This window comes from Hypanus sabinus, chromosome 4 (genome assembly GCF_030144855.1).
Source record: "Hypanus sabinus isolate sHypSab1 chromosome 4, sHypSab1.hap1, whole genome shotgun sequence".
Taxonomy (NCBI): domain Eukaryota; kingdom Metazoa; phylum Chordata; class Chondrichthyes; order Myliobatiformes; family Dasyatidae; genus Hypanus; species Hypanus sabinus.
Genome location: NC_082709.1, coordinates 184,631,088 through 184,657,654, shown reverse-complemented (window position 1 = coordinate 184,657,654; position 26,567 = coordinate 184,631,088). Strand labels below are relative to the sequence as shown.

Genomic DNA, 26,567 nt, shown 5'->3' with positions numbered 1-26,567 from the left:
AAACAGATCGAACAGCTGCAAAGCCAACTCACAGCTGAGAGGGGACTGACATGTACACGGTGCGAGAACTGATGATGATGGTGATGTAGATCTGGGTGATTTAGTCTATGAGATGACACACTACAATAGTAAGGATAATTGGAGAAGTGGTCCACCTCCCTACGGATTTTTCCAAGAAAGAGTGGAACCCTCAACACCCACTGTCCCAATGGCACCCATGGTAACAAAAAGAGTTCAGGAGACACCAGAGCCAGGAAGACTGGTTGTGACATGGTATTAAGAGACTGTGCCTTTCAGTGTTTATATCAATGTGTTGGTGTGTCGGGGGCCCACAACCAACAGTTTCTCTTTTTTCCCTTGGTTCTTTGAAAAATGTGTGAAAGCTTTTCATGGTGAGAATTATCAATTTATTCTAAGTTTTGCAATAACTTGAGAAGGTTCTGAAGGAGAAACAGAGCAAACAAGGATATTTGTTTGCCCGTGTCTGTGTTTCTTTGTTTGTTTTCCATGGAATTGATTTTAGACTGATCACAATTCCACAATGGCCATGTTGAATCGAGGTTAAGGAGATGGAAATCTGTGCTTCTGTAATCCAGATCGAAGACATGCACATTTCAGAGAGAAATTGGAATTTGGCAGAATTGCTCACTGGTAGACAGATAAATTGGGAAGTTGAAATTAACAATTTTGAAAATATTTGAGTATTTGGACCAATGCTAAAGTTGTTTCTACTGACAAGACTGCTTTCTTTTACATAACATGAAAGATATACTCAAGATTTTGGACATATTGATTTTGAATTTGGGATTCCTTGGAAAATAGTTTTGGTGCAATCAGTGTTTCATCGTGTAAATTGCAAATGGAAATTCAATTTAAATATTGGACCGGTCCAACAACATTTCAGCATTAATTTCCTCACCATCTGAAGGAACATATTTATCTAGCTGCTGCTGAATGTCTTGGATATCATTAAGTAACCCACTGACACATGTTATTATTGTGAATGGTACTGGAAAGGAATGGAGTTGTCAAGGTGCCATTAAGAGGGGAGATCAATGGACATGACCAGAAGAAATTACTGGCAGAAAATTATGAATTGTCATTTCACTATTTGAAAAAATTGTTAATTGTCTACTTTGCCTGTGAATAATCAGTATTTCTTATAACATGGGATAGACTTATTACATAGCAACAGCAGAAATGAGTTATACCAGGGGATGGAAACAATCTCCTCTGGAAAGTCACAATATTGCAATTGAGATTTGAGATCTGGCTATTGGAGGACGAATATTGTCTCAGGTAGCAGGAAATGTGATAATGAAGGCAGACCTCACAATCCAACGCAGTGATACAGATCAATATTTGTGGGACTGTGTTGCTATTGAGTTACTACTGATTCCTCATTTGACTGCAGACTGGGCATGTGTTGTGAAGGAAGCAGGGGAGATAAATGATCAATGGTCCAAACACACTGAAGTAATTAAAGTGCACCCTGGTGTTTGAAAATGATTGGTGGTGAAATGCTACTGATGAGTGGCCTCACAGTGGTCTACAGTTCCACAATAAAGTGTATTATTGGCCAATTATACATTCTCCTGAACAGATGAAAGGTATGAAGATTAGGTTGGCGACAGATGAACTATTCAAAACATTCATTCAATTCCATCAGATGCCATGGTATTAGACTGTGTGGATGAGGAGGATGAAATGGTAAAATAAATTTATGAAGAACTGAGACAAGATTGTGCAAAGGAAATGTGCAAGTTGATACTTGTGGTTGAATAACAGTATTATGAGGAAAATATGGGAGTACTAGGATAACGGTAGGAAGTATTTTTCTTTGAGTCTTGCTTCAGGAAAAAATGGCTTATAACTCAAACATGAAATCATTGTGAATATAATGGTACCGTTGACATGGACGCAAATCAGAAAAGAGATCATAGGTTAGCATATGCCCCAGGCAACTGAATTCCATTTGCTCTGGTGCTCCAAGATCTTCCATTTATACCTAACCCCATGATGTAATCAACAACAACTGATCCCACAACCATTGCAGTGCCAACAGTTACTAGGTCTTGTTGTGAAGAGGTTCAGGCAGATATAAGGGACTTGTATCCGAAGAAACAGAAGAATGAATGATTCAGGTACCTAGGATATAGACACATGTAATGTTCTTCAACTGGACATCACTCCAGATTCCAAGCTGGTGTGGAATAATCTTTCCAATATTTAATAACTGAACAGTTGGTTCACAATGTTGGAAAATATCAAGATAGGGTTTGGATTTTCACTTACTAATGGCAAGGATCTACAAAGGGAGTAAATTTGGCTGCTTGTCATCAAAAAGGAGAATATTGTATTTGTCCTAAGTAGTTAATAATTGGTTAACAGATTATGGGTTTATTTCTTATAATAATTATTCCCTATCATATTTGCCTGTCAATAAAGCACATTTCTGAAATTTGCTTGCTGAATGATATCTATTATGTTGCTCTTCAAGCACACATTACAAGAAGGGATCTTTAAGTTGCAAATAGAGATTTGCAATATTTTGAGGGACTTAGTTTTAACTGGGCAAGTATTGCCCAGACCAGTTGTAAAACCACCTGTTAAACTGAGTATATATATATAAAATCTTTGTGGATAGCGCTAAGGAACTGCAAGGTAAAAAGACCCTGACAGGTGTTGTATTAAAAACCAAAACAGTGTCAAGAATGTGGTCTACAAGTTACAACGGGAGATAGAAAATGCTTGCCAATAGAAGAACATTACAATATTTATAAGGGATTTCAATATGCAGGTAGATTGGGAAAATGAAGTTGGTGCTGCATTCCAGGAGGGGGATGGCTTTTTAGAGCAGCTCGTGCAATGAACCAGAAATGATTCGAGAGCTTAATGTAAAAGAACTCTAAGGGGAAAGTGGTCATAATATGATCAAATTCACCCTGAAGTCTGAGGAGAGAAGCTGAAGTCATATGTATCAATATTACAGTGGAGTAAAGAGAGTTACACAGGAAAGAGTTGGCTATAATTTATCAGAAAAGAACACTGGCAGTGATGATGGCAGAGCAGTAATGGCTGGAATTTCTGGAAGCAATTCAGAAGGCGCAGGATATCCATGTAATGTCCTGGTTCATACTTTTACTGTTATGCTGTATGTATTTAATTTTGGCAGTTCTGTAAGAGCAGTCTGTTCTGCTTTCATGGTTGTTTGGGTTATTGTTGAAGTTAAGAGACGAGGAGAAATGTGTGCCATCCAATTAAGATGGTCAGATTAAGGGGAGATTACTCTGGTGAGAGACACTAATGTTGGGCTTGGGGCTTTTGTTCTAGAGGAGATGGAGAAGGAAGACGCAGAAGAGAAGAGGTTGTAGAATTTGACCTGGAACGGAATTGTGATTCAATAAAGTTAGGAGCAAGATCGATTTTGAATTGGTGACTATGAAGAAACTTCAAGCTCCAACTTGTGAACATTTGACTATTTCATTAAAATGGGCCCTTTTCTTTTTTTCTCTCTTCTTTACTAACCCTTTAGTCAAATTAAGATTCATAAATATAATCTTTTTAATTGTATGCAGTGTACTGTCTGTTATTTCGTGGTACTAATTTGTAATCTGGTAGCAAGTTAAACAGCGTCCACGCAACAGGGATTTGGGGTGGGAGAGTGCCTCAGTCTCACAAGTTTGGCAGAGCCAGAGGGTGTCTTCCCTAGACTTACACAGCCAAGGGAACCGGGGTTTGCATATATGTCCAAAAGAGAAAGGAAAGGTGACACAATCATGGCTAAAAAGAGGTCAATCCAGACTTGATTAAAACCACCTGTTAAACTGAGTGTATGTATATATATAATCCTTGTGGATAGCGCTAAGGACTTGCAAGGTTAGTGATCAGGTTAATGATTTTTGCAAGATCACTTGATTCTGGAGGACTGAAAAAATGGGCTGTAATTAGCATGGTTCCCTTAAGGGAAAATCTTGCCCGACAAATTTGTTAAAATTCTTTGAAGAACTACCAAGCAGGATAGACAAAGGATTGGTAGATACTGTGCACTTGGATTTTCAGAAGGAGTATGACAAGGTGTCACACACAAAGCTGTTTAATAAGTTAAGAATCCATGGTATTACAGGAAAGATATGAGCATGGATAAAGTTTGGCTGATTGACAGAAAGCAAAAAGTGGGAATAAAGGGAGCCTTTTCTAGTTGGCTGCTAGTGACTAGAGGTGTTCCACAGGGGTCTGTGTTGGGACCATTCCATTTTACAATATATGTCAATGACTTGGATGATGAAATTGATGGCTTTGTGGCCAAGTTGGCAAATGATACAAAGAAAGAATGAGGGGCAGGTAGTTTTGAAGAAGAAGAGAGGAGACTTGGACAGATCATGAGAATGGGCAAAAATGTGGAAGGTGGAACACAGTGTCAGGAAGTGAATGGTCATGCAGTTTGGTAGAAGAAATAAAAGAGTAGACTATTTTCTAAATAGAGTGGAAATTCAAAAATCTGAGGCACAAAGGGACTTGCGAGTCCTTGTGCAGGATTTCCTAAAGGTTAATTTGCAGGTTAAGTCAGTGGTAAGGAAGGCAACAGCAATGTTAGCATTCATTTCAAGAAGACAAGAATATAAAAGCAAGGATATAATGTTGAGGCTTTATAAAGCCCTGATAAGACCACACGGAGTTCGGTGAGCAGTTTTGGGCCCCTTATCTAAGAAACAATCTGTTGACATTGGAAAGGGTCCAAAGGAGGTTCATGAAAATGATTCTGGGATTGAAAGGCTTGTCATACAAAGAGTGTTTGATTTCTCAGAGCCTCTACTCACTGGAATTCAGAAGAATGAGGGATGACCTCATTGAAACCTATCTAATGTTGAAAGGTGGAGGAGTCCAAGACCAGAGGACACCACCTCAGAATAGGGGAGTGTCCTTTTAGAGTGGAGATCAGGAGGAATTTCTTTAGCCAGAGAGTGGTAAATCTGTGAAATTCATTACCTGAGGTGGCTGTGGAAGCCAAGTCAATGGGTACGTTTAAAGCAGCGGTTATTAAATTCTTGATATGTCAGGGCATGAAGGGACACTAGGAGAAGGCAGGAGAATGGGGTTGAGAGGGATAATGGATCAGCAATGATGAAATGGCTGAGCATACCCAATGAGTCAAATAGCCTAATTCTGCTTACAACACACACAAAATGCTGGTGGAACACAGCAGGCCAGGCTGCAACTATAGGGGAAACACTGTCGAAGTCTCGGGCCGAGACCCTTCGTCAGGACCAACTGAAAGGAGAGATACAAAGAGATTTGAAAGTAGTGGGGGGAGGGGGAAATGCAAAATGATAGGAGAAGACCGGAGGGGGTGGGATGAAGCTAAGAGCTGGAAACGTGATTGGCGAAAGTGATACAGAGCTGGAGAAGGGAAAGGATCATGGGACAGGAGGCCTCAGGAGAAAGAAAGAGGGAAGGGGGGAGCACCAGAGGGAGGTGAAGAACAGGCAGGGTGATGGGCAGAGAGAGTGAAAAAAAGAACAAACAACTAAATATGTCAGGGATGGTGTAAGAAGGGGAGGAGGGGCATTAATGGAAGTTAGAGAAGTCAATGTTCATGCCATCAGGTTGGAGGCTACCCAGCCGGTATATAAGGTGTTGTTCCTCCAACCTGAGTGTGGATTCATCTTGACAGTAGAGGAGGCCATGGATTGACATATCAGAATGGGAATGGGACGTGGAATTAAAACGTGTGGCCACTGCTTCCTCTGGCAGACCGAGCATAGGTATTCAGCAAAACGGTCTCCCAGTCTGCGTCGGGTCTCACCAATATATAAAAGGCCACACCAGGAGCACTGGACACAGTATATCACACCAGCCGACTCACAGGTGAAGTGTCGCCTCACCTGGAAGGACTGTTCGGGGCCCTAATTCTGCTCCTATATCTTATGATGAAATGGTTTTATGAGGCAATAGAATGATTGAAAAACTACGAACAAAGGCGGACAAACAGCCAATGTGCAAGAGATGTTTAACTATGCAAAATACATTTAAAAAACAAATAAATGATAAATAATATCCCCCATACAATGACACTCACCTCGAAAGCCGCTGCTTCACATTCTGTTAATAAAAGACAAAGTGTCAATTAAAATCAAAGAAAATTAGTGGCACTGTGATTCAGAGCAGAGATCATTTATAGTGAGACCGTGTATCTAAATACCACAGGTCAGTTGACTATGTCTGCATGCTTTTATGCATTGAGTTGCTGCTAAATGATTAGCTGATAAGATATTTGCACTAACGAGCAGGTGTACATTATCATCACTATGTGCCCCATCATGTGACGTAGGCAATCATGGTCTTGCTCTCTCTACCCATGACCATGATTGTACCTGGCAAATTTTTCTACAAGGTTTTCCATTGCCTTCTTCTGGGCAGTGTCTTTACAAGACAGGTGACCTCAGCCGTTATCAACACTCTTCAGAGGCTGTCTCCCTGGTGTCAGTGGTCGCATAACCAGGACTTGTGATATTCACCAGCTGCTCCATTGGTTTCACGTGAGGGGGTGGGGGCAGGGTTGCTAGATAGTTGCTACACCTTGCTCAAGAGTGACCTGCAGTCTAACAGAGTGAAGGAGCGCTTCACACCTCCTTTGGTAGAAATGTATTTCCACCCCACCACAGGTATATTTAATGAAGTGATACTGGATATAAATGGGCAGATCACAATGAGTACCTGAATGAAGAAGAGAGGATCATTCTGATCTTGATCCTGGGCATCCTTGCCTATTATTTGAACCTCTTCCATCTTCTTCAACAGTGAATCAGAGGAGCTCTTTATCTGGGAGAGTAGCCGGTTCGCCTCTTCGTCAATCATCTTCAATGCCAACTTTTCATCCTTTTCCAACTGCTTCCTCCATTCGGAGAAAGCTGCTGACAGTTTTCCCTTCACTTCCTTACTGTGTCTCTGAAAATCCAACCACAACAGCATGATTATAAATATGACAAATGCTACAGATGATGGAAATCCAAAGCAAAACATACAAAATGCTGGAGGAACTCAGCAACTCAGGCAGCATCTATGGAAATGAATAAACAGTTGACGTTGCAGACCAAAACCATTCTTCAGGACTGGAAAGAAAGGGGGAAAATGCCAGAGTAAAACAGTGGAGGGAGGAGAAGGAGGATAGGGCAGTAGAGAAGGTCTCAATGAATTTCTGTCAAAGAAAAGATTTAAAATTCTTCAGAGTTGCATTGCTTAGAGAGACATTACAGTGGAGCAGCAAATCATAAACACAAGTGATTCTGGACATTCGCTGGACATTCAAAGCAACATACACAAAATGCTGGAGGAACTCAGCAGGTCAGGCAGCAGCTAAGTAAATGAGTAAACAGTTGATATTTCAGCCCAAGACCCTTCTTCAGGATTTGAAAGAAAAGAGGAAGAAATACATTTATACAGTGTTTAAAATGTACTTGGATGTTGTTGGGTTGGACAGTATAATTGACATTTTCAATGTAGTTTAACTTTTTTATGCTTATTTGTATTTTTCTGTAATTACCTATAAGACATGGGAGCAAAATAAGGCCATTCAGCCTATCGAGTGCACTCCACCATTTCATCATGACTGATCCTGGATCCCAAGCAAACCCATACACCTGACCTCTCAACATATCCTTTGATGCCCTGACTGATCAGGAAACGATCAACTTCCACCTTAAACATACCCACTGACTTGGCCTGCACCACAGTCTGTGACAGAGCATTCCACAGATTTACTACTCCTTTTGGTTTACCCTCCCTTTTGAGGCTGTGCTCTATAGTTCTGGATACCCCCACCATAGGAAAAATCCTTCCAACATGAACCCTATCTAGTACTTTCAAAATTCAGTAGGTTTCAATGAGATCCCCCCCACATTCTTCTAAATTCCAGTGAGTACAAGCCCGAAGCTGCCAACCGCTCCCCATGTGTTAACCCCTTCATTCCCAAAATCATCCTCGTGAACCTCCTCTGGACTCTCTCCAATGACAACACATCCTTTCTGAGATATGGGGCACAAAACTGTTGACAATACTCCAAGTGCAATCTGACTAGTGTCTTATGAAGCCTCAGCAATATCTCCTTGCTTTTATATACTGTTCCCCTTGAAATGAATGCCAACATTGCATTTGCCTTCTTTACCACTGACTGAACCTATAAATTAACCTTCTGGGAGTCCTGCATGAGTACTACTGAGTCCCTCTGCACCTCTGACATTTGAACCTTCTCCCAGTTAGATAATAGTCTGCATTATTGCTCCTTTTACCAAAATGCATTATCTTACATTTCACAACACTATATTCCATCTGCCACTTTTTTTGCCCATTCTTCCAATTTGTTCAAGTCCTGCTGGAATCGCCTTGCTTTCTCAGCACTTCCTACCCCTCCACCTATCTTTGTATCATCCACAAACCTTGCCACAGAGCCATCAATTCCATTATCTAAATCAATGCCAAGCAACGTGAAAAGCAACAGACCCAGTACTGACTTTTGAGGAACACCACTAGTCACTGGCAGTCAACTAAAATAGGTCCTTTTTATCCCCATTCACAGCCTCCTGCCTGTCAGCCATTCCATTATTCATGCCTGAATCTTTCTTGTAATGCCATAGGACTCTATTTTGTTAAGCAGCCTCATGTGTAGCACCTTATCAAATACCTTCAGAAAATCCAAGTAAATAACATCCACTGCCTCTCCTTTGTCCACCCTGCTTGTTACTTCCATTAAGAACTCTAATTTAATTATCAGGCAAGATTTCCCTTCACAGAAACCATACTGACTTTGACTTATTTTATCATTAGTCTCCAAGTACCTTGAGAACTCATTCTTAGTAATAGACTCGAACACTGTCCCAACCACTGAGGTTGGGCTAATTGGCCTATAATTTGCTTTCTTTTGCCTTTCTCCCTTCTTAAAGAGTGCAGTGATACTTGCAACCTTCCACTCCTCTGGGACCATGCCAGAATCAAATGATTCTTGGAAGATCATGACCAATGCATCCGTTATCTCTTCAGCAACCTCTCTCAGGACTCTGGGATGTGGTCCATCTGGCCCAGGTGTCTTATCCACCTTAAGACCTTTGAGTTTGCCTAGCACTTTTTCCTTTGCAATAGCAATGGCACACACTCCTGCTCCCTGACACTCACAGACGTCTGGCACATTGCTTATGTCATCCACAGTGAAGACAGATGCAAAGTACCCATTGTTCATCTGCTATTTCTTTGTTCCCCATTACTACATCACCAGCATCATTTTCTAGTGGTCAAATATCAACTCACCTCCCTTTTACTCTTTATATAACTGAGAAAACTTCTGGTATCCTGCATAGATTAAAGGCTAATCTGCCCTCATATTTCACATTCTCCCTTCTCTTTCAATATTTTTATTAATTTCTACATAGAAGAATACTGAGTACAAGATATATCATAAGTCAAAAAATAAAATAATACTAAATATATTATATTTGAATCACACTTGCAATATCATTACCCTATATTTATGTAAATTAAATTAAATAATATTGAAATATGATAATTCTATTATACAAAAAAAAATCTAAGCCCACTACCAAGATCGAAGCTGTTTGGTAAAGAAAGAAAAAAAGGAAAAAAATTCTTATCTTATAGTGAAATATGTTATTAGCCAACATCTGTACTTTAACAACAAATCAAAGGTTTTGAAAATAGTTCAAAAATGGTCCCCACAATGTTTGAAAGTCCTGACTAGATTCAGAAATTGAACAACGGATCTTCTCTAAATTTAAGCATGATATAACATCATGAAACCATTGAGCATGAGTAAGCAGAATGACATCCTTCCATTTAAGCAAGGGCACCCTTCTAGCTATAAGAGAAATAAAAGCCAAAACGTGCAAATCAGATGTCTCCAGAATAATATCTTTTCCTCCAACAATACCAAATAAGGCAGTCAAAGGGTTAGGCTTAAACTTGGAATGAAATTTTAAAATTGGCTAACTCTTCATTGTTATGTGCCCACCACTCCCTCCTACAATTTAAAGTGGTCCATAGGGCCCACTTGACCAAGGATAAGCTATGTTGTTTTTATTCGGATATATCTCCCTATCGAGATAGATGTAACAATGGAGAAGCTTCACTAATTCATATGTTTTGGACATGTCCGAGTCTTGAAAAATACTGGAAGGAAGTATTGCAAACTTTCTTTGTACTTTTCAAAGTAAATTTTCAAACCTTCTCCCTTCTTATAGCTTTTTTAGTTGTCTTTTGCTCTTGCTACCTTATATGTCCTTGGCTTTTACACAGTCCTTAACTTCCTTTGTCAGCCACAGTTGCCTACTGCTGCCATTTGAGAACTTCTCCCTCTGTGGGACATATCTATCCTGTGCCTTGTGAACTATTTTCAGAAACTTCAACCATCTATGGTGTACCGTCATCCCTGCCAGTATCCTCCTCCAATCCACCTGGGCAAGCTCCTCTCTCATGCCTTTGTAATTCCCTTTATTCCATTGTGATACTGATACATGTGAGTTATGCTTCTCCCTCTGAAGCTGAATCAATCATGTTATGATTGCTGCTTCTTTAAGGGTATACATAATTGATCTGTTTGTTGTTTAGCGGTTACAGTTCTTCTGTACCTTTCTGGATTTTTCTTAGACATCATATTACTTGAATAAGGACTATTTATTGACTAATTTAAGCAAATTAATTTGAATGGTATGTCAGCAATTTGATATAAGAGGGATAAGCTATGTTGGTGCAGTCTCCTTGTTCCTTCATTCTTCCTTCTGCCATCCTTTCTCTCTTACACCCCCCCCCCCAACATGCTAAATCTTTTTATCATTTTGTTCTTCTAACACTTAATATAAATGATCGTAAGCATCAAGTTTTATGTCTCATTCAAAAACATCAGTATTCAACAATGCCCTTCAAGTCTGAATATCCTTCACAGTGGCTGCACAAGCTGATGGGCTTGTAAATAAGGTGTATGGCATGCTTACCTTTAGTAGTCAAGGCATCGAATTTAAGAGTCAGGAAGTTCTGTTGCAGATTTATAGATCTCTGCTTAGGCTGCATCTGGAGTATTGCGTTCAACTTTGGTCATCCCCAATTTAGAAAGAATGTGGAGTGTGCCTGGATTAGAGGGAACGGGCTATAAGGAGAAGTTGGACAATTATAGTTGTTTTTCTGGAGTGTAGGGTCTAAGGGGATACTGGAGACACATTTTGAAGATTATAACAGGCAGAGATAGAGTAGACAGTCGATACCTTGGTTAATACCAGACTGCATGCATTTAAGTTGAGAATGGGATAAGTTCAAAGGAGATGCGTGGTACAATTTTTTTTAATATACAGGGTGCCTGGGATGGAGGTGGAAGCAGATACTATGGGGCATTTAAGAGGCTCTCAGATGGCCACCTGAATATGCAGAGGATGATGGGAGAGGGACCACATGCAGGTAGAAGGGATTAGGTAGCTTTAGCTTAATCAGTTTGATACATCAGGGGCCAACTGTCAGTCCACCTGACTCTGTGTCTCAAGGTGAGCACCAGGAAAGACCAGAGTTTATGCCCGGATGTTCTGGCTTTATCAGAACAAATTCCTTCCTTCCCTCAGTCTCACTGTATTTCCTGAGCAACCTCACTAGCCTGATTGCTAGTGAGGTTCAGAAATGTCTGGGTAAGTCAGAGCATCATGTCCAATGTCTTCATGGAGATGAACTGATCACTTCCATGGCAAACAGATGGTGATCTCAAAGTTGCCCAGGATGCAGCCCAAAGTGGTTCAGCTTTCCCATTCTCTTTACTTCAAGACCCAGCCAGCTCCATCATGGGAACAACCCACCTCACCATTGAGGATATCTTCAAGAGGTTCTGCACAATTTCCCCCACCTTTATTTCATTTTCCGATTGCTTCAGATCTCCCTGTTCTCGCAACCATTCTTTCTGAATCATATGAATTTTCTCCTGGAAAATAAAAAAAAACAGAAATATTTCAGTCAGTGAATTCCCCCTAAGGAACTCAGAAAGAAAGCTGGCACACCATCAGGTGATACTATGAATCTCATCTTGGTAAAATGGGGGCGTGCTTGAATACAGCAGCTTCGATGGAGCCAAAGGTGTTATCATCTTCTTTTAAACATATTTTTTACAATCACAAGACCCTACTCAACTTTAAGAACACAAAGTACTGCAGGTCTACCCCATCAGTGATTTGCTCATTGGCGGAGGAACTGAAGGAGCTGGACATGGTGTGGTTCGTGCTGCTGCCTGCATCAGAGAAGTGTCCGAGTCTAACACCAAGTAATTGTCTTAGTCGCTTTTCTTATGATCAGAAGACCTTGTTGGACATTGATAATGTGGAAAAATGTTCTCTGATTTATTGGCAGATGGCAGGGCAGCTCTGTAGCCTCAGTCATAACAAGGACTAGGCCTCAAACCTAATGCTGTCTGCAGCCATCCACAAGGGAGGCACAGAGTTGCTGGGGCACAGGGTCCTTGTTGGCAGCATCAGTGCTGCCCTCCAGTGTTCATTTGGCCAAAGACAAGCTGTACTGTGTTTGACTGCAGACTGCTGCAACATTCATACACTCAGGGACTTGAACTATATATTTTTTTTCATGTGACTGTGTTTTCTGCTGTCTTATATGCTATTTGTGCCTTGTGTGTGTATGACTGTTGGTACTATGTTTTGTACCTTGGCCCTGGAATAACACTTTCTTTCACCTGTATTCATAGGTATTCATGTATGGTTGAATGACAATTAAATTTGTACTGTACTTAACTTTCACCATTAAAGCCCCATCAATGCTGACATAACGGTTAGTATAATACTTTACAGCGCCAGCAATCCAGGTTCAATTCCTACTGATATCAGGAAGCAGTTTCTGTCTTCTTCCCACATCTGTGTGGGATTCTACCTGGTGCTCCAGTTTCCTCCCACATTCTAAAGGTATGCACCAGTGAGGATAGAAACAGGATGACCTGGAAGATTAATGCATGGCTGAGAAGCTGATGCAGGGGGCAGGGCTTCAGGTTCCTGGATCATTGGGATCTCTTCTGGGGAAGTATGACCCGTACAAAAGTGATCAGTTGCACCTGAACCCAAAGGGGACCAACGTTCTTGTGGGCAGATTTATTGGAGCTGTTGGGGAGGGTTTAAACTAATTTGGCAGGGGGTGGGAACTGGAGTGAAGGGATTCAGGATAGGGCAGATGATAAAAAAGCAAAGATAGCATGTAGTCAGACTGTCAGGAAGGTCAGGCAGATGATAGGACAAAATTGAAGCCAGCAGGGTGAGTATCAGTGCATTAGGGATGCAGAATCAAACAGGGTAACAAATGCAGCATAAGAAATAAGGTGGATGATCTTGTTGCTGTGTTACAAATCGTCAGGTATGATGTTGTGGCCATCACTGAACCGTGACTGAAGGATGGTTGTAGTTGGGAGCTGAACGTCCAAGGTTACACGTTGTATCAGAGGCATAGGCAAGTAGGCAGAGGGGGAGACGTAGCTCTACTGAGAAAGAATGGCATCAACTCAGTAGAACGTTGTGACATCAGATCAGTAAATGTTGAATCATTGTGGGTTGAAATAAAAAACTGCAAGGCAAAAAGGACCCTGATGGCAGTTATATACAGGCCTCCCAACAGTAGCTGGTACGTGGAACACAGATTACAGCAGGAAATAGAAAATATGTGTCAAAAAGGCAATGTTCTGATAGTCATGCGAGATTTCAAGATGCAGATCGATTGGGAAAATCAGGTTGGAAATAGATCTCAAGAGAATGAGTTTGTTGAATGCCCACAAGATGACTTTTTAGAGCAGTTTGCATTAAGCTTACTAGGGGATCGGCTATAATAGATTGGGTGATGTAGAATGAACCAGAGGTGATTAGGAAGCTTAAGGTAAAAGAACCCTTGAGAGTTAATGATTACAAGATGACTGAGTTCAACTTGAAATTTGATGGGGAGAAAGTAAAGTCTGGCATAGCAGTATTTCAGTGGAGTAAAGGAAATTACAGTGGTATGAGACTAGAAGTAGCCAAAGTAAATTGGAAGGAGATGCTGGCAGGGATGACAGCAGAACAGCAATGGCGCAAGCTTCTTGAAGAAATGAGCAACCTGCAGGATAGATGTATTCCAAAACACAAAGAAATACTCAAATGGCAAAATAGTACAACCATGGCTGACAAGAGAAGTCAAACCTAATGTAAAATCAAAAGAGAAGGCATACAACAAAGCAAAAAGTAGCAGGAAGACAGAGGAATGGAAAACTTTAAAAACCTCACAGAGAGCAACTAAAAGAATCATTAGTAGGGAAAAGATTAAATATGAAAGCAAGCTAGCAAACAATATCAAAGCTTTTTCAAAATATAAAAGCTTTTTCAAGAATGTGAAAAAGAAAAGAGAGATGAGATTGAATATAGGACCACTAGAAAATTTGGCCGGAGAAATAATAACAAGGACCAAGGAGATGGCAGATGGACTAAATGAGTAGTTTGCATCAGTCTTCACTGTGAAAGACTCTAGCAGTGTGCCAGATGTTGAAAGGTGTGAGGCAACAGAAGTGAGTGCAGTTACTACTACACAGGAAAAAGTGCTCAAAAAGCTGGAAGACCTAAGGGTACATATGTCTCCCGGGCCAGATGAACTGCATCCTAGGGTTCTGAAAGAGGTAGCAGAAGAGATTGTGGAGGCATTAATAATGATCTTTCAAAAATCATTGGACTGGCATGGTGCCAGAGGAGTTGAATAAGGCCAGAACCCGGCAACAGAAACAAATTGCCGCCAACAAGTACAGCGTGATGGCCAAAGAGGTGAAGAAACAGCTCAGAAAGGACAAGAGGTCATACTTCAATGAAATAGCAGAGCAAGCAGAAACAGCAGCCAGTAAAGGGGACCTCAAAGCACTCTACATGACAACTAAACTTTTGAGAGGGAAGAAAAGTAATTTCAACAGAACTGTTAGAGACAAGACAGGCCATCTGCTCACTTCGGTTGAAGATCAGCTGGCGAGATGGAAGGAACACTTCCAGGAAGTATTGAATAGACCACCACCACAGAACCCAGCTGACCTGGAGCCTGGAGACCCACTCAACATCAATATAGGTAAAATCACCAAGCAAGAAATTCAAAAAGCCCTGAAAAGCCTGAAGAACGGCAAGGCTGCTGGAGAAGACAACATTCTTGCAGAAGCATTGAAAGAGGGTGGAGAGGTTATGGTGGACCATTTGCATATATGGCTGAATTTAATATGGAGAACAGGAGACATCCCATCAGATTGGAAGAAGGGCCTCCTTGTGAAGCTGCCAAAATCTGGAGATCTTTCACTGTGTGGCAAGTGGAGGGGGAATCACCTTGTTGTCTATTCCTAGCAAAGTTCTTACCAGAGTCATCTTGGAGCGGATGAAAGATGCCATTGACCAGAGACTTAGAGATGAGCAGGCAGGGTTCAGGAAAGAGAGATCATGCATTGACCAGATAGATACACTTGTGGAGCATTTGTGGAGATTCATTGTGGAGCAGACAATAGAATGGCAAACTCCACTATATGTGTGTTTTATTGATTTTGAGAAGGCATTTGACAGCCTGGACAGAAAGTCAATGTGGAGCATCTTACGACACTATGGTGTACCGGAAGAGATGGTGAATATCATCAAGCAGCTTTGTGGTGGCTTCTCATGCAGGGTCATCCTCGATGGGAGACTGTCCGAAGAGTTCCTGGTCACTACTGGAGTCAGACTGGGATGCCTGCTGTCGCCTCTACTTTTTCTTGTGGTACTCGACTGGGCTACAAGAACAGCCTATGCTGGCTCAGAGAGAGGCATCCAGTGGACGTTAACAGGGAAATTGGAAGACCTGGCATTTGCAGATGATCTCGCTCTTCTCTCACACCGGCTTCAAGATATGCAGAAGAAAATAAGATTCCTTGGGAGAGACCTCACAGCGCGTAGGCCTTAAGATCAGTCAGGAGAAGACCAAAGTTCTACGCATTAATAACAAACAAGAGGAGCAATTATGGATTGAAGGACAAATAGTTGAAGATGTAGACAAATTCACCTACCTCAGAAGCAAAATCAGTAAATCAGGAGGTACAGATGAGGACATCAGAGCAAGAATCGGAAAAGCCCAACACGCCTTCACAAACCTGCGACCTGTTTGGAGATCTACGGCCATCTCTGTCAAAACTAAGCTCTGTATATTCAGCTCCAATGTGAAAGCCATCCTGCTATATGGATCCGAAACATGGAGAATCACTAACACCAGCTGCAACAAGATCCAGACCTTTCTCAACAAATGCCTCTGGCAGATCCTCCGCCTCAAGTGGTACGACAGAGTGTCAAACCTAGACCTATGGAAGAGAGCAAACCAAGAGCCCATTGTATTCCAAATAAGGAGGAGGAAGTGGAGATGGGCCGGCCACACCTTGAGGAAGAGCCAGTCGAATGTCACTCGACAATCACTCGAATGGAATCCACAAGGGAAGAAACGAAGAGGTTGCCCAAAGCAAACCTGGAGGCGTAGGCTTTTGGATGAACTGAAAGCCGCTGGCCAAACTTGGGAGACTGCAAAAACATCTGCTAGAGATCGCAGAAAGTGGAGGACTTTTGTTGAGGCCTTATGCTCCATAAGGAGCGAAAAGGATTAGGAAGATGGTGCCAGAGGACTGGAAAATTGCAATGTCACTTTAAGAAAGGAGGAAGTCAGCAGAAAGGAAATTATAGACCAGTTACCCTGACTTCAGAGGTTGGGAAGATGTTGGAGTCAATTGTTAAAGATGAGGTTATGGAGCACTTGGTGACACAGAACAAGATAGGACAAAGTCAGTATGGTTTTCTTAAGGGAAAATCCTGTCTGACGAACCTGTTGGAATCTTTTAAGAAAATTACACTTAGGATAGAAAAAGTGGATGTTGTGTATTTGGACTTCCAGAAGGTCTTTGACGAGCTGCCAATCATAGGGCTGCTTACCAAGTTAAGGAAAGTTTCTGACATGGTTAGAGGATTAGCTGATTAGTAGGAGGCAGTGAGTGGGAATAAGATTATCCTTTTCTGGTTGGGTGCCAGTGAGTAGTGGTGTTCCACAGGGATCAGTGTTGGGACCTTCTTTTTTATGTTGTATATCCATGATTTAGATGATGGAATAGATGATACAAAGATTGGTGGAGGGGCAGGTAGTGTTGAGGAAACAGGTAAGCTGCAGAAGGTCTTGGAGAGATCAGGAGAATGGGCAAGAAAGTGGCAAAAGAAACACAATGTTGAAAAATGTGTGGTCACGCAATTTGGTAGATAAAAAAAATGAGCAGACTATTCTCTAAGTGGGGAGAAAATCCAAAAATCTGATATGCAAAGGAACTTAGGCGTCCTTGTGCAGAACACCCTAAAGGTTAGCTAGCAGATAGAGTTGGTGGTGAGGAAGGTAATTGTAATGTTAGCATTCATTTCAGGGGGTCTAGAATTCAAGGAAGGGGTGTGATGCTGAGGCTTTATAAGGTGCTACTGAGACCTCATCTAGAGTATTGTGAGAAGTTTTGGGCCCTTTATCCAAGAAAAGATGTGCTGGCATTGGAGAGAGTTCGGAGGAGGCTCACAAAGATGATTCAGGGTTATCATACGAGGAACATTTGATAGCTCTGGGTCTGTACTCACTGGAATTTAGAAGGATGAGTTGGAGATCTCATTGAAATCTTATGAATGTTGAAAGTCCTAGACAGAGTAGATGTGGAAAGGATGTTTCCCATGGTGGGAGAGTCTGGAACAAACAGCAACGGCCTCAGGGTGGAGGGGCATCTATTTAAAAGAGATGAGGAAAAGGTGGTAAATTTGTGGAATTTATTACTACAGGCAGCTGTGGAGGCCAGGTTATTTGGTGTATTTAAGGAAGAGCTTGATAGGTTTTTGACTGGACACACATCAAAGGTTACAGAGAGAAAGCTGGGGAGTGGGACTGAGGAGGGGAAAAAAAGATTCAGCCATGATTGAATGGCGGAGTGGATTCGATGGGTCAAATAGCCTAATTCAGCTCCTATGGCCTTTAGGTTAGGTTTAGTTAGCTGTGGGCATGTAGTTGGTGCCAGGCACATTGCAACACTTGCAGGCTGTGGTTCCAACACGTCCTTGGAGTCTGTTGGCTGTCGATGCAGATAACCCATTTCACGAACTTGAGAGATTCTGCAGTTGCTGGAAATCCAAAGCAACATACACAAAATGTTGAAGGAACTCAACAAGTCAGGATATGGAAATAAGCAAACAGTCGACATTTCAGTCCAAGACCCTTCTTCAGGACTGGAATTTGGCGTTCAACCAGTGTGCAAAAGACAACAAAGTGATAAATACAAAAAGAAAGGAATAATAATAATAATAACAAATAAATAAACAATAAATATCGAGAACATGAGATGGAGAGTCCTTTAAAGTGAGTTCCTTGGTTGAGGGAACATTTTAATGATGAGGCAACTGAAGCTGAGTGAACTTATCCCCTTTAGTTCAGGAGCCTTCATGGTTCAGAGTTAGTAACTCTTCATGAACCTGGTGTTGTGAGTACTGAGACTCCTGTACCTTTCTCCTGATGCAGCAGCAAGAAGAGAGCATTGTCTGGGTGGTAGGTGTCCCTGATGATGGATCCTGCTTTCCTGCAACAGGATTTCATTTAGATGTGCTCAGTAGTGGGAATGTCTCTACCCATGATGGACAGGCCTATATCACTACTTTCTCTAGGGTTTTCCAATCAAGGGCATTGGTGTTTCCATACCAGGCTGTGATGTAACCAGTCAATATACTCTCTACTTCACACTATTGAAGATTATCAAAGTTCTAGATGTCATGCCAAATCTTTGAAAACTTCTAAGGAAGTATAAGTGCCTCTGTGCTTTCTTTATAATTGCACTTACAGGCAGGGCCCAGGACACACTCTCTGAAATAATAACACTGAGGAATTTAAAGTTGCTGACTCTCTCCACCTCTGGCATCTTTCCCCTTCCTTTCCAATCCTGAAGAAGGGCCTTGGCTCAAAATGTTGGCTGTTTATTCATTTCCATGAATGAAGACTGACCTGCTGAGTTCCTCCAGCACTTTTTGTGTGGTGTTTTGGAAACATACCCTCAAACATATCAAGGGTAAAATAGCATTAAATCAAAGCAAAGCCCATCTATTTCTTTATGCCATCCATGATAATGTTGCCCATTGCCATGGAGGCTAAAGGAATATTTTCCAAGTTTGAGTGGAATCCATGGGCAACTCCATTGGTCCCAGTTGTGAAGAAGAATGGGTCTGTCAGGATCTCTGGTGAACTTAAGGTCACTGTCAACTCAGTACTGAAAGTAAATCAATACCTTCTTCCCAGGATAGAGGCAAACAGGAGAACATCTGCAGATGCTGGCAATTCATACAACACACACAAAATGCTGATGGAACACAGCAGGCCAGGCAGCATCTATAGGAAGAAGTACAGTCGATGTTTTGGGTCGAGACCCTTCTTCTCGACCCGATGACCCTTAATTCCCCTACTATGCAAAAACCTATCCAACCTTGTCTTCAGTATATTTACTGAGGTCGCCTCCACTGCTTCATTGGGCAATTTTGCCAATTTCCTCCTTGCATGTCACAATGCAGCACACTCCAGGAATTCACCAGCTATGCTGTTACTGCATCATCCCTTGCGCTCACTCTTGGATCTCAGCAAACCCACTCTCAGGTGTCTGCAGGACAAAAAACTGAGACAAATGTGGGCTCCTTGAGAAAGGAGGCTTGGTGCTTCACTCTTGGACAAGCAGTCCTGCTGCGGGTCTACAGAGGGGATCAAATGTGGGTACTTGGAAAGATTAAGGACAGAACTGGACCTACACAGTGGAGATTGGGTCTCATATCATCTGGGGAGGTTGACACATCAATCAGTTGGGGTTCAGGTGGGCCATTTGCTGAAGAACATGGCCTGTCTCTTTGTGCAGTTAACCTCCCAATCTTCATAGTGACAAGGGAGCTAGAAAGGTAAACTACTTACTCTTGTTTCCTGTTTCTCAGCAACTTGACTCACCTTTAGTTTGTCCTTCGCCTGCTCCAGACTGAGCAGACTGTGGGACTTGTGATCCCCGACGATGGTGCAGGACATGCAAACACACACCTCGTCTTGCTCGCAGTAGAACTCGAGTACCTTCCCATGACTTGGGCACTGTCTCCGTGTGAGGTCAGCTGTGGGCTCGATCAAGCAGTGCTCTTTGTAAATCTGCTTCGTCAAGTGTGGCTGCAGGTGGCGGGAGCAGAAGGAGGTTTCACATTTGAGACAGGTCTTCACAGCCTGGGTCGGAGTGATGATACAGTACTCACACGTCACGGGGACCGTCTGGGCAGAAGTGGCAGCGACAGGCGGGTGCCGGTTGTATTTCTCCACGATGTTCTGCAGGGAGTGGTTTTTCACCAATCTGGGTCTGGGGCTGAAGGTCTGACGGCATTGAGGGCAGCTGACTCCACTCAGAGTTTCTAAATGGTCCCAGGCGTCGTTGATACATTTTGCACAGAAACTGTGCTGGCAGGGCAATGCCACAGGGTCCTGGAACAATTCCAGACACACACTACAGGTCAGCTCTTCTGCCAACACCCCTATCTCCATTCTGCCTCCAAGGAGAGAGAAGAAATTTTGCTAATGAACGCAAAAACAGGATGAACAATCAGTACAGGAAATTATTCTACTTCCTTTCAGTTTTGAGGTTTGCCTGAAACTTAACCTTTTGTGTGCTGTAATAATTCAGATATATCACATAATAGCATACATAAAGGTGGAGATCAGTCAGAGAGTTATACTCCAGCACAACTAACAACTATCGTCTTGGAACACTCACATCTATGGTAATGAAGTGCTTTGAAAGGTTGGTTATGGGTAGAACTAACTCCAGTCTCATCAAAGACTTGAACCTACTGCAATTTGCCCATCGTCACAGTGGGTCTACAGTGGGTGCAATCCCGCTGGCTCTTGATGCAGCCTTGGATCACCTGACCAATACTAATACTTCTGTTAGGATGCTGTTTATTGACTACAGCTCAGTGTTTACCACAATCATTCCAACAGTTCCGAGCAAAAAGCTCCAAGGTCTTAGACTTCCTCATCAGGATCTGTGCAGATCAGAAATAACATCTCCACCTTGCTGACAATTAACTTTGGCATGGCTCAAGGAGGTGTGCTTAGCCCACTGTCCTACTCTTTGTGCAGCCATGATTATGTGTCTAGGTGCAGCTCAAACGCCTTCTATACTGTATGTGCAAGTTAAAGATCCCACGATAACTGCTGTTCCATTCTTACGTGACTCAGATACTTCTCTATTTATTGTCTGTGTCACTGTAATGTTATTACTCAGTTGCCAATAGACATCTGCCACCAGTGGCTTTTTCCCTTTACTATTGCTAATCTCTACCCAGATGGATTCAGCATCTTTAGATCTTACATCATCTCTCACTACGACCTCATCCTTAATTAAGAGCACTACCCCATCTCCCTTACCTTCCTGCCTATCCTTCTGTATTACCTTGGATATTTAATTGCCAATCCTCTCCACCCTGCAACCACGTTTCTATAATGGCCACTAAATCATACCCCTTTGTACTGATTTGTGCCACAAGTTCACTGACCTTGTTACGAATACTACGAGCATTCAGATAAAGTGCCCTTACACTCATTGTGCTTTTAAAATCTAGTAATCTTTGTCTCTTATGTACTTGACTTTACTGCATTCCACCCTTACTTTACGCTTTTTTAATACTTGCTTTTACTTTATCTTTATCCACACTTTGCTCTTTATTTTATCCATACTTCTCCAATCTGTTGAAGCCACACTCCTGCTACTTAGTTTATAGCCCTATCCACAACCCTAGTTATGTGATTCAGACAGACATACTTTATTGATCCCGAGGGAAATTGGGTTTCGTTACAGTCGCACCAACCAAGAATAGTGTAGAAATATAGCAATAGAAAACCATAAATAATTAAATAATAAAAAATAAATTATGCCAAATGGAAATGTCCAGGACCAGCCTATTGGCTCAGGCTGTCTGACACTCCAAGAGAGGAGTTGTAAAGTTTGATGGCCAAGGTAGGAATGACTTCCTATGACGCTCAGTGTTGCATCTCGGTGGAATGAGTCTCTGGCTGAATGTACTCCTGTGCCTAACCAGTACATTACTGAGTGGATGGAGACATTGTCCAAGATGGCATGCAACTTGGACAGCATCCTCTTTTCAGACACCACCGTCAGAGAGTCCAGTTCCACCCCACAACATCACTGGCCTTATGAATGAGTTTGTTGATTCTGTTGGTGTCTGCTATCCTCAGCCTGCTGCCCCAGCACACAACAGCAAACATGATAGCACTGGCCACCACAGACTCGTAGAACATCCTCAGCATCGTCTGGCCGATGTTAAAGGACCTCAGTCTCCTCAGGAAATAGAGACAGCTTTGACCCTTCTTGTAGACAGCCTCAGTGTTCTTTGACCAGTCCAGTTTATTGTCAATTCATATCCCCAGGTATTTGTAATCCTCCCTTGGATGGAAACAGGGGTCACCAGTGCCTTAGCCCTCCTCAGGTCCACCACCAGCTCCTTAGTCTCTTTCTCATTAAGCTGCAGGTGATTCTGCTCAAACCATGTGACAAAGTTTCCCACCGTAGCCCTGTACTCTGCTCACCTCCCTTGCTGATGCATCCAACTATGGCCGAGTCATCAGAAAACTTCTGAAGATGGCAAGACTCTGTGCAGTAGTTGAAGTCCGAGGTGTAGATGGTGAAGAGAAAGGGAGACAGGACAGTCCCCTGTGGAGCCCCAGTGCTGCTGACCACTCTGTCTGACACACAGTGTTGCAAGCGCACGTACAGTGGTCTGCCAGTCAGGTAATCAATAATCCATGACACCAGGGAAGCATCCACCTGCATCACTGTCAGCTTCTCACCCAGCAGAGCAGGGTGGATGCCACCAGGATCCATGTCCCATCACGGTTCAGGCGGAGCCCATCCCAATGGAACAGCTCCTTCCTTCCCCAACACTGGTGCCAGTTTCCCATAATTCCAGGTATCCCATAATCCCATAAATCCATGCCCTCATCAGCCTTTCCTACAATACTTCTTGCATTGAAATGTACTCAACTCAGGGCATTAGTCACACCTTGCTGAATCGTTTGGTCCCTCACCTTGTCTGAGGACTTAACAATATTTGTCTCTACAACAGCTCCACTAACTGCTCAGGCACTCAGGTTCTCATCCCCCTGCAACTCTAGTTTAATCCCCTACTACTCTCTCCTCCCCATCCACTCATGCAGATACAGACTGTCTCTTCTGTACAGGTCCCACCTTCCCTGGAAGAGAGCCTAATGATCCAAAGATCTTATGCCCTCTCTCCTACTCCAACTCCTTTGCCATGTGTTAAACTGCATAATCTTCCTTTTTCTGGCCTCACCAGAACATGGCATGAGTACCATGCTGAGATCACAACCCTGGAGGTCCTGCCCCTTAGCTTACCACCTAACCCTGAACCCCCTTTGCAGAACCTCAGCTCTCTTCCTAGCCATGTCATTGGTATCTACATCGACCACAACCTCTGACTGTTCGCCCTCCCATTTAACAATGCTAAGGATTCGATCTGAGATGTCCCAGAACTTGGCATCGAAGAATCAATACACTGTCTGGGAATCTTGTTCTCGACCACAGAACTTCCTTTCTGTTCCTAATGAATCTCCCTATCACCACAGCTCACCTCTTCTCCCCTCTTTCCTCTGAACCACAGAACCAAACTCAGTGCCAGAGACCTGACTGTTGTGGCTTTCCCCTGCTAGGTCATCCCCCCAAACATTATCCAAAGTGACGTACCAGTTGTTGAGGGGGATTACCACAGGGGTACTCTGCAGTGGCTGTATAAACTCTTTCCCCTTCCTGACTGTATCCTAGTTTCCTGTGTTCTGCACTTTGGGTGTAATTATCTCTCTCTATGTCCTATCCATCACCTCTTAGCCTCCCAAGTGATCGGGAGTTCTTCCAATTCCAGCTCCAGTTCCTTAACGAGGATTGTTAGAAGCTGCAGCTGGATGCACTTCTCGTAGCTGCAGTCATCAGGGACACTGGAGGTCTCCCTGTCCTCCCACATCCAGCAAGAGGAGCATTCCCCTATCCTGCCTGGCATCCCAACTGTCGTAACTGAACAAATATAATGAAGGAAAAGCAATAAACACCGTTATTGCCTTTTCTGACTGAAGCCTCTCCTCGCTGAAACCTCGAAGACCTAAACCCTCAAAATCCGCACTCGAACTCTGACAATGGCTGCTCTGCTCGCCTCTGCCTTACTTTAATCTGTTCTTGCTGATCAATACCAAATGCCGATTCGGTGTTGCTCGAAGCTCCAAATTGCCATGGGTCGCTGCCTTCTCCACTGAGTTGGTGTGTGCTCCCTCACCTTACCCTTCCTGAAGTCCACAATCAGTTCTTTTGTCTTACTGACAGGAAAGCAAGGTTATTGCTGTGACACCACTCAACTCACTCATATATCTCACTCCTGTGCACCCTCTCATCAGCATCTGAAATTCTGACAATAGTTCTGTTGTCAGAAAAGTTACTGTAGATTGGGTGAATCAAGTTGGTCAAGGCAGTCTTGAGGAGGACTTCATAGAATGCATCAGTGGTGGCTTTCTTGAACAGCATGATACTGAGCCTGCAAGGGAACGTGCTATCTTAGATCTAGCCCTGTGCAATGAGACAGGTAAAATTACTGCTCCTGTAGTTTGGGATCCTCTTGGAAAGACTAATCACAGCATGACTGAGTTTCTCATACAAATGGAGAGTGCAACAGTTCGATCTAAAGCTAATGTACTATGCCTAAACAAGGGAGACTATTACAGGATGAGGGAGGAGTTGGATAGCGTAGACTGGAAACTCAAGGTATATGGCGAGACGGTTAAGGAACAGTGGAAGACTTTCAAAGAAATTTTTCAGTGCTCAAAAATGGTATATTCTAGTTATAAGCAAGGGGTGGGGAAAGTCAGCCACAGATAATGAAAAAAATAGAGGAAGGCATCAAACTAAAAGCTCGTGCATACAAAGTCACCAAGAGTAATGAGAAACTGGAAGACTGGGAAAACTTTAAAAAGCAACAAAGAACCACTAAGCGAGCAATTTAAAAAAAGGAAATAGATTATGAAAATAAACTAGCACAAAATATAAAACTGGAGAGCAAAATTTTTTTTATAATTATATAAAGTGGAAAAGTAAACGTAGGTCCTTTGGAGGACGAAAATGGGGAATTGATATTGGGTAATACGGATGACAATTTTGTGTTGGAGGACACATCTAAAATGCCAAAGAGAGATATTATGGATATGATGGGAGGTAAGGACCTTGATGCAATAGTTATCACTAAAGAGGTAGTGCTGAGCAAACTTGTGGGCCTGAAGATAGATAAGTCGCTTGGTCTTGATGGAATGCATCCCAGGGTACTGAAAGAAATGGCAGATGTTATAGATGAGGCTTTGGTGATAATTTACTAAAATTCTCTGGACTCTGTGCAGGCCCTGGCAGATTGGGAAAAGGCAAATGTCACGCCACTGTTCAAAAAAGGATGTAGGCAAAAGGCAAGTAACTATAGGTCAGTTAGTTTAACATCTGTAATTGGGGAAACTGCTTGAACAGAATGACGGACAGACAGACATACTTTATTGATCCCGAGGGAAATTAGGTTTCGTTACAGTCGCACCAACCAAGAATAGTGTAGAAATATAGCAATATAAAAAAAGATAAATAATTAAATAATAATAGGTAAATTATTCTAAGTGGAAATAAGTTCAGGACCAGTCTATTGGCTCAGGGTGTCTGACACTCTGAGGGAGGAGTTGTAAAGTTTGATGGCCACAGGTAGGAATGACTTCCTATGACGCTCAGTGTTACATCTCGGTGGAATGAGTCTCTGGCTGAATGTACTCCTGTGCCTAACCAGTACATTATGGAGTGGATGGGAGACATTGTCTAAGATGGCATGCAACTTGGACAGCATCCTCTTTTCAGACACCACTATCGTTAAAGAAATAACAAGACATCTGGAAAGAAATGGATCCATCAAGCAGATGCAGAATGGATTCAGCAAAGGCAGGTCCTTACTGGAGTTCTTAGAGGATATAATGAGCGCAGTTGATAGAAGGGAACAGATGGACACTATTACTTGGATTTTCAGAAGGTGCCACATAAAAGACTTATCTATAAGATAAGGATGCATAGAGTTGGGGGCATGGATAGAGGATTGATTAACCAATAGAAAGCAGACAGTTGGGATACATTGGTGTTTCTCTGGTTAACAATTAGTGGTGAGCAATGTGCTGCAGGGATTGGTGCTGGGCCCGTAATTGTTCACGATATACATTAATGATCTGGAAAAGGGAACTCAGTGTAGTGTATCTAAGTTTGCTGATGAAACTAAATTGAGTGGGAAAGCAAATTGTGCAGAGGATACAGAGAGTTATAGATAGGTTAAGAGAGTAGGAAAGGGTCTGGCAGATGGAGTACAGCGCTGGTAAATGCGAGGTCATCCACTTTGGAAGGAAAAATGGAAGATCAG

At 42.5% G+C, this 26,567-nt stretch overlaps 1 protein-coding gene across 1 annotated transcript in view; it reads right to left on the bottom strand.

The window, feature by feature from the left end:
• The window catches only part of LOC132393568 (E3 ubiquitin/ISG15 ligase TRIM25-like), a 66,332-nt gene extending 45,731 nt beyond the window's left edge, over window positions 1–20,601 (bottom strand). The window contains exons 1-4 of the mRNA XM_059968995.1: window positions 20,029–20,601; window positions 11,888–11,962; window positions 6,718–6,948; window positions 6,080–6,102 (exon numbers count right to left, since the gene is read on the bottom strand). Coding sequence (XP_059824978.1) covers window positions 6,080–6,102; window positions 6,718–6,948; window positions 11,888–11,962; window positions 20,029–20,601 — 902 coding nt within the window. The remainder of the gene's footprint in view (window positions 1–6,079; window positions 6,103–6,717; window positions 6,949–11,887; window positions 11,963–20,028) is intronic.
• Window positions 20,602–26,567: the final 5,966 nt, after the last annotated feature.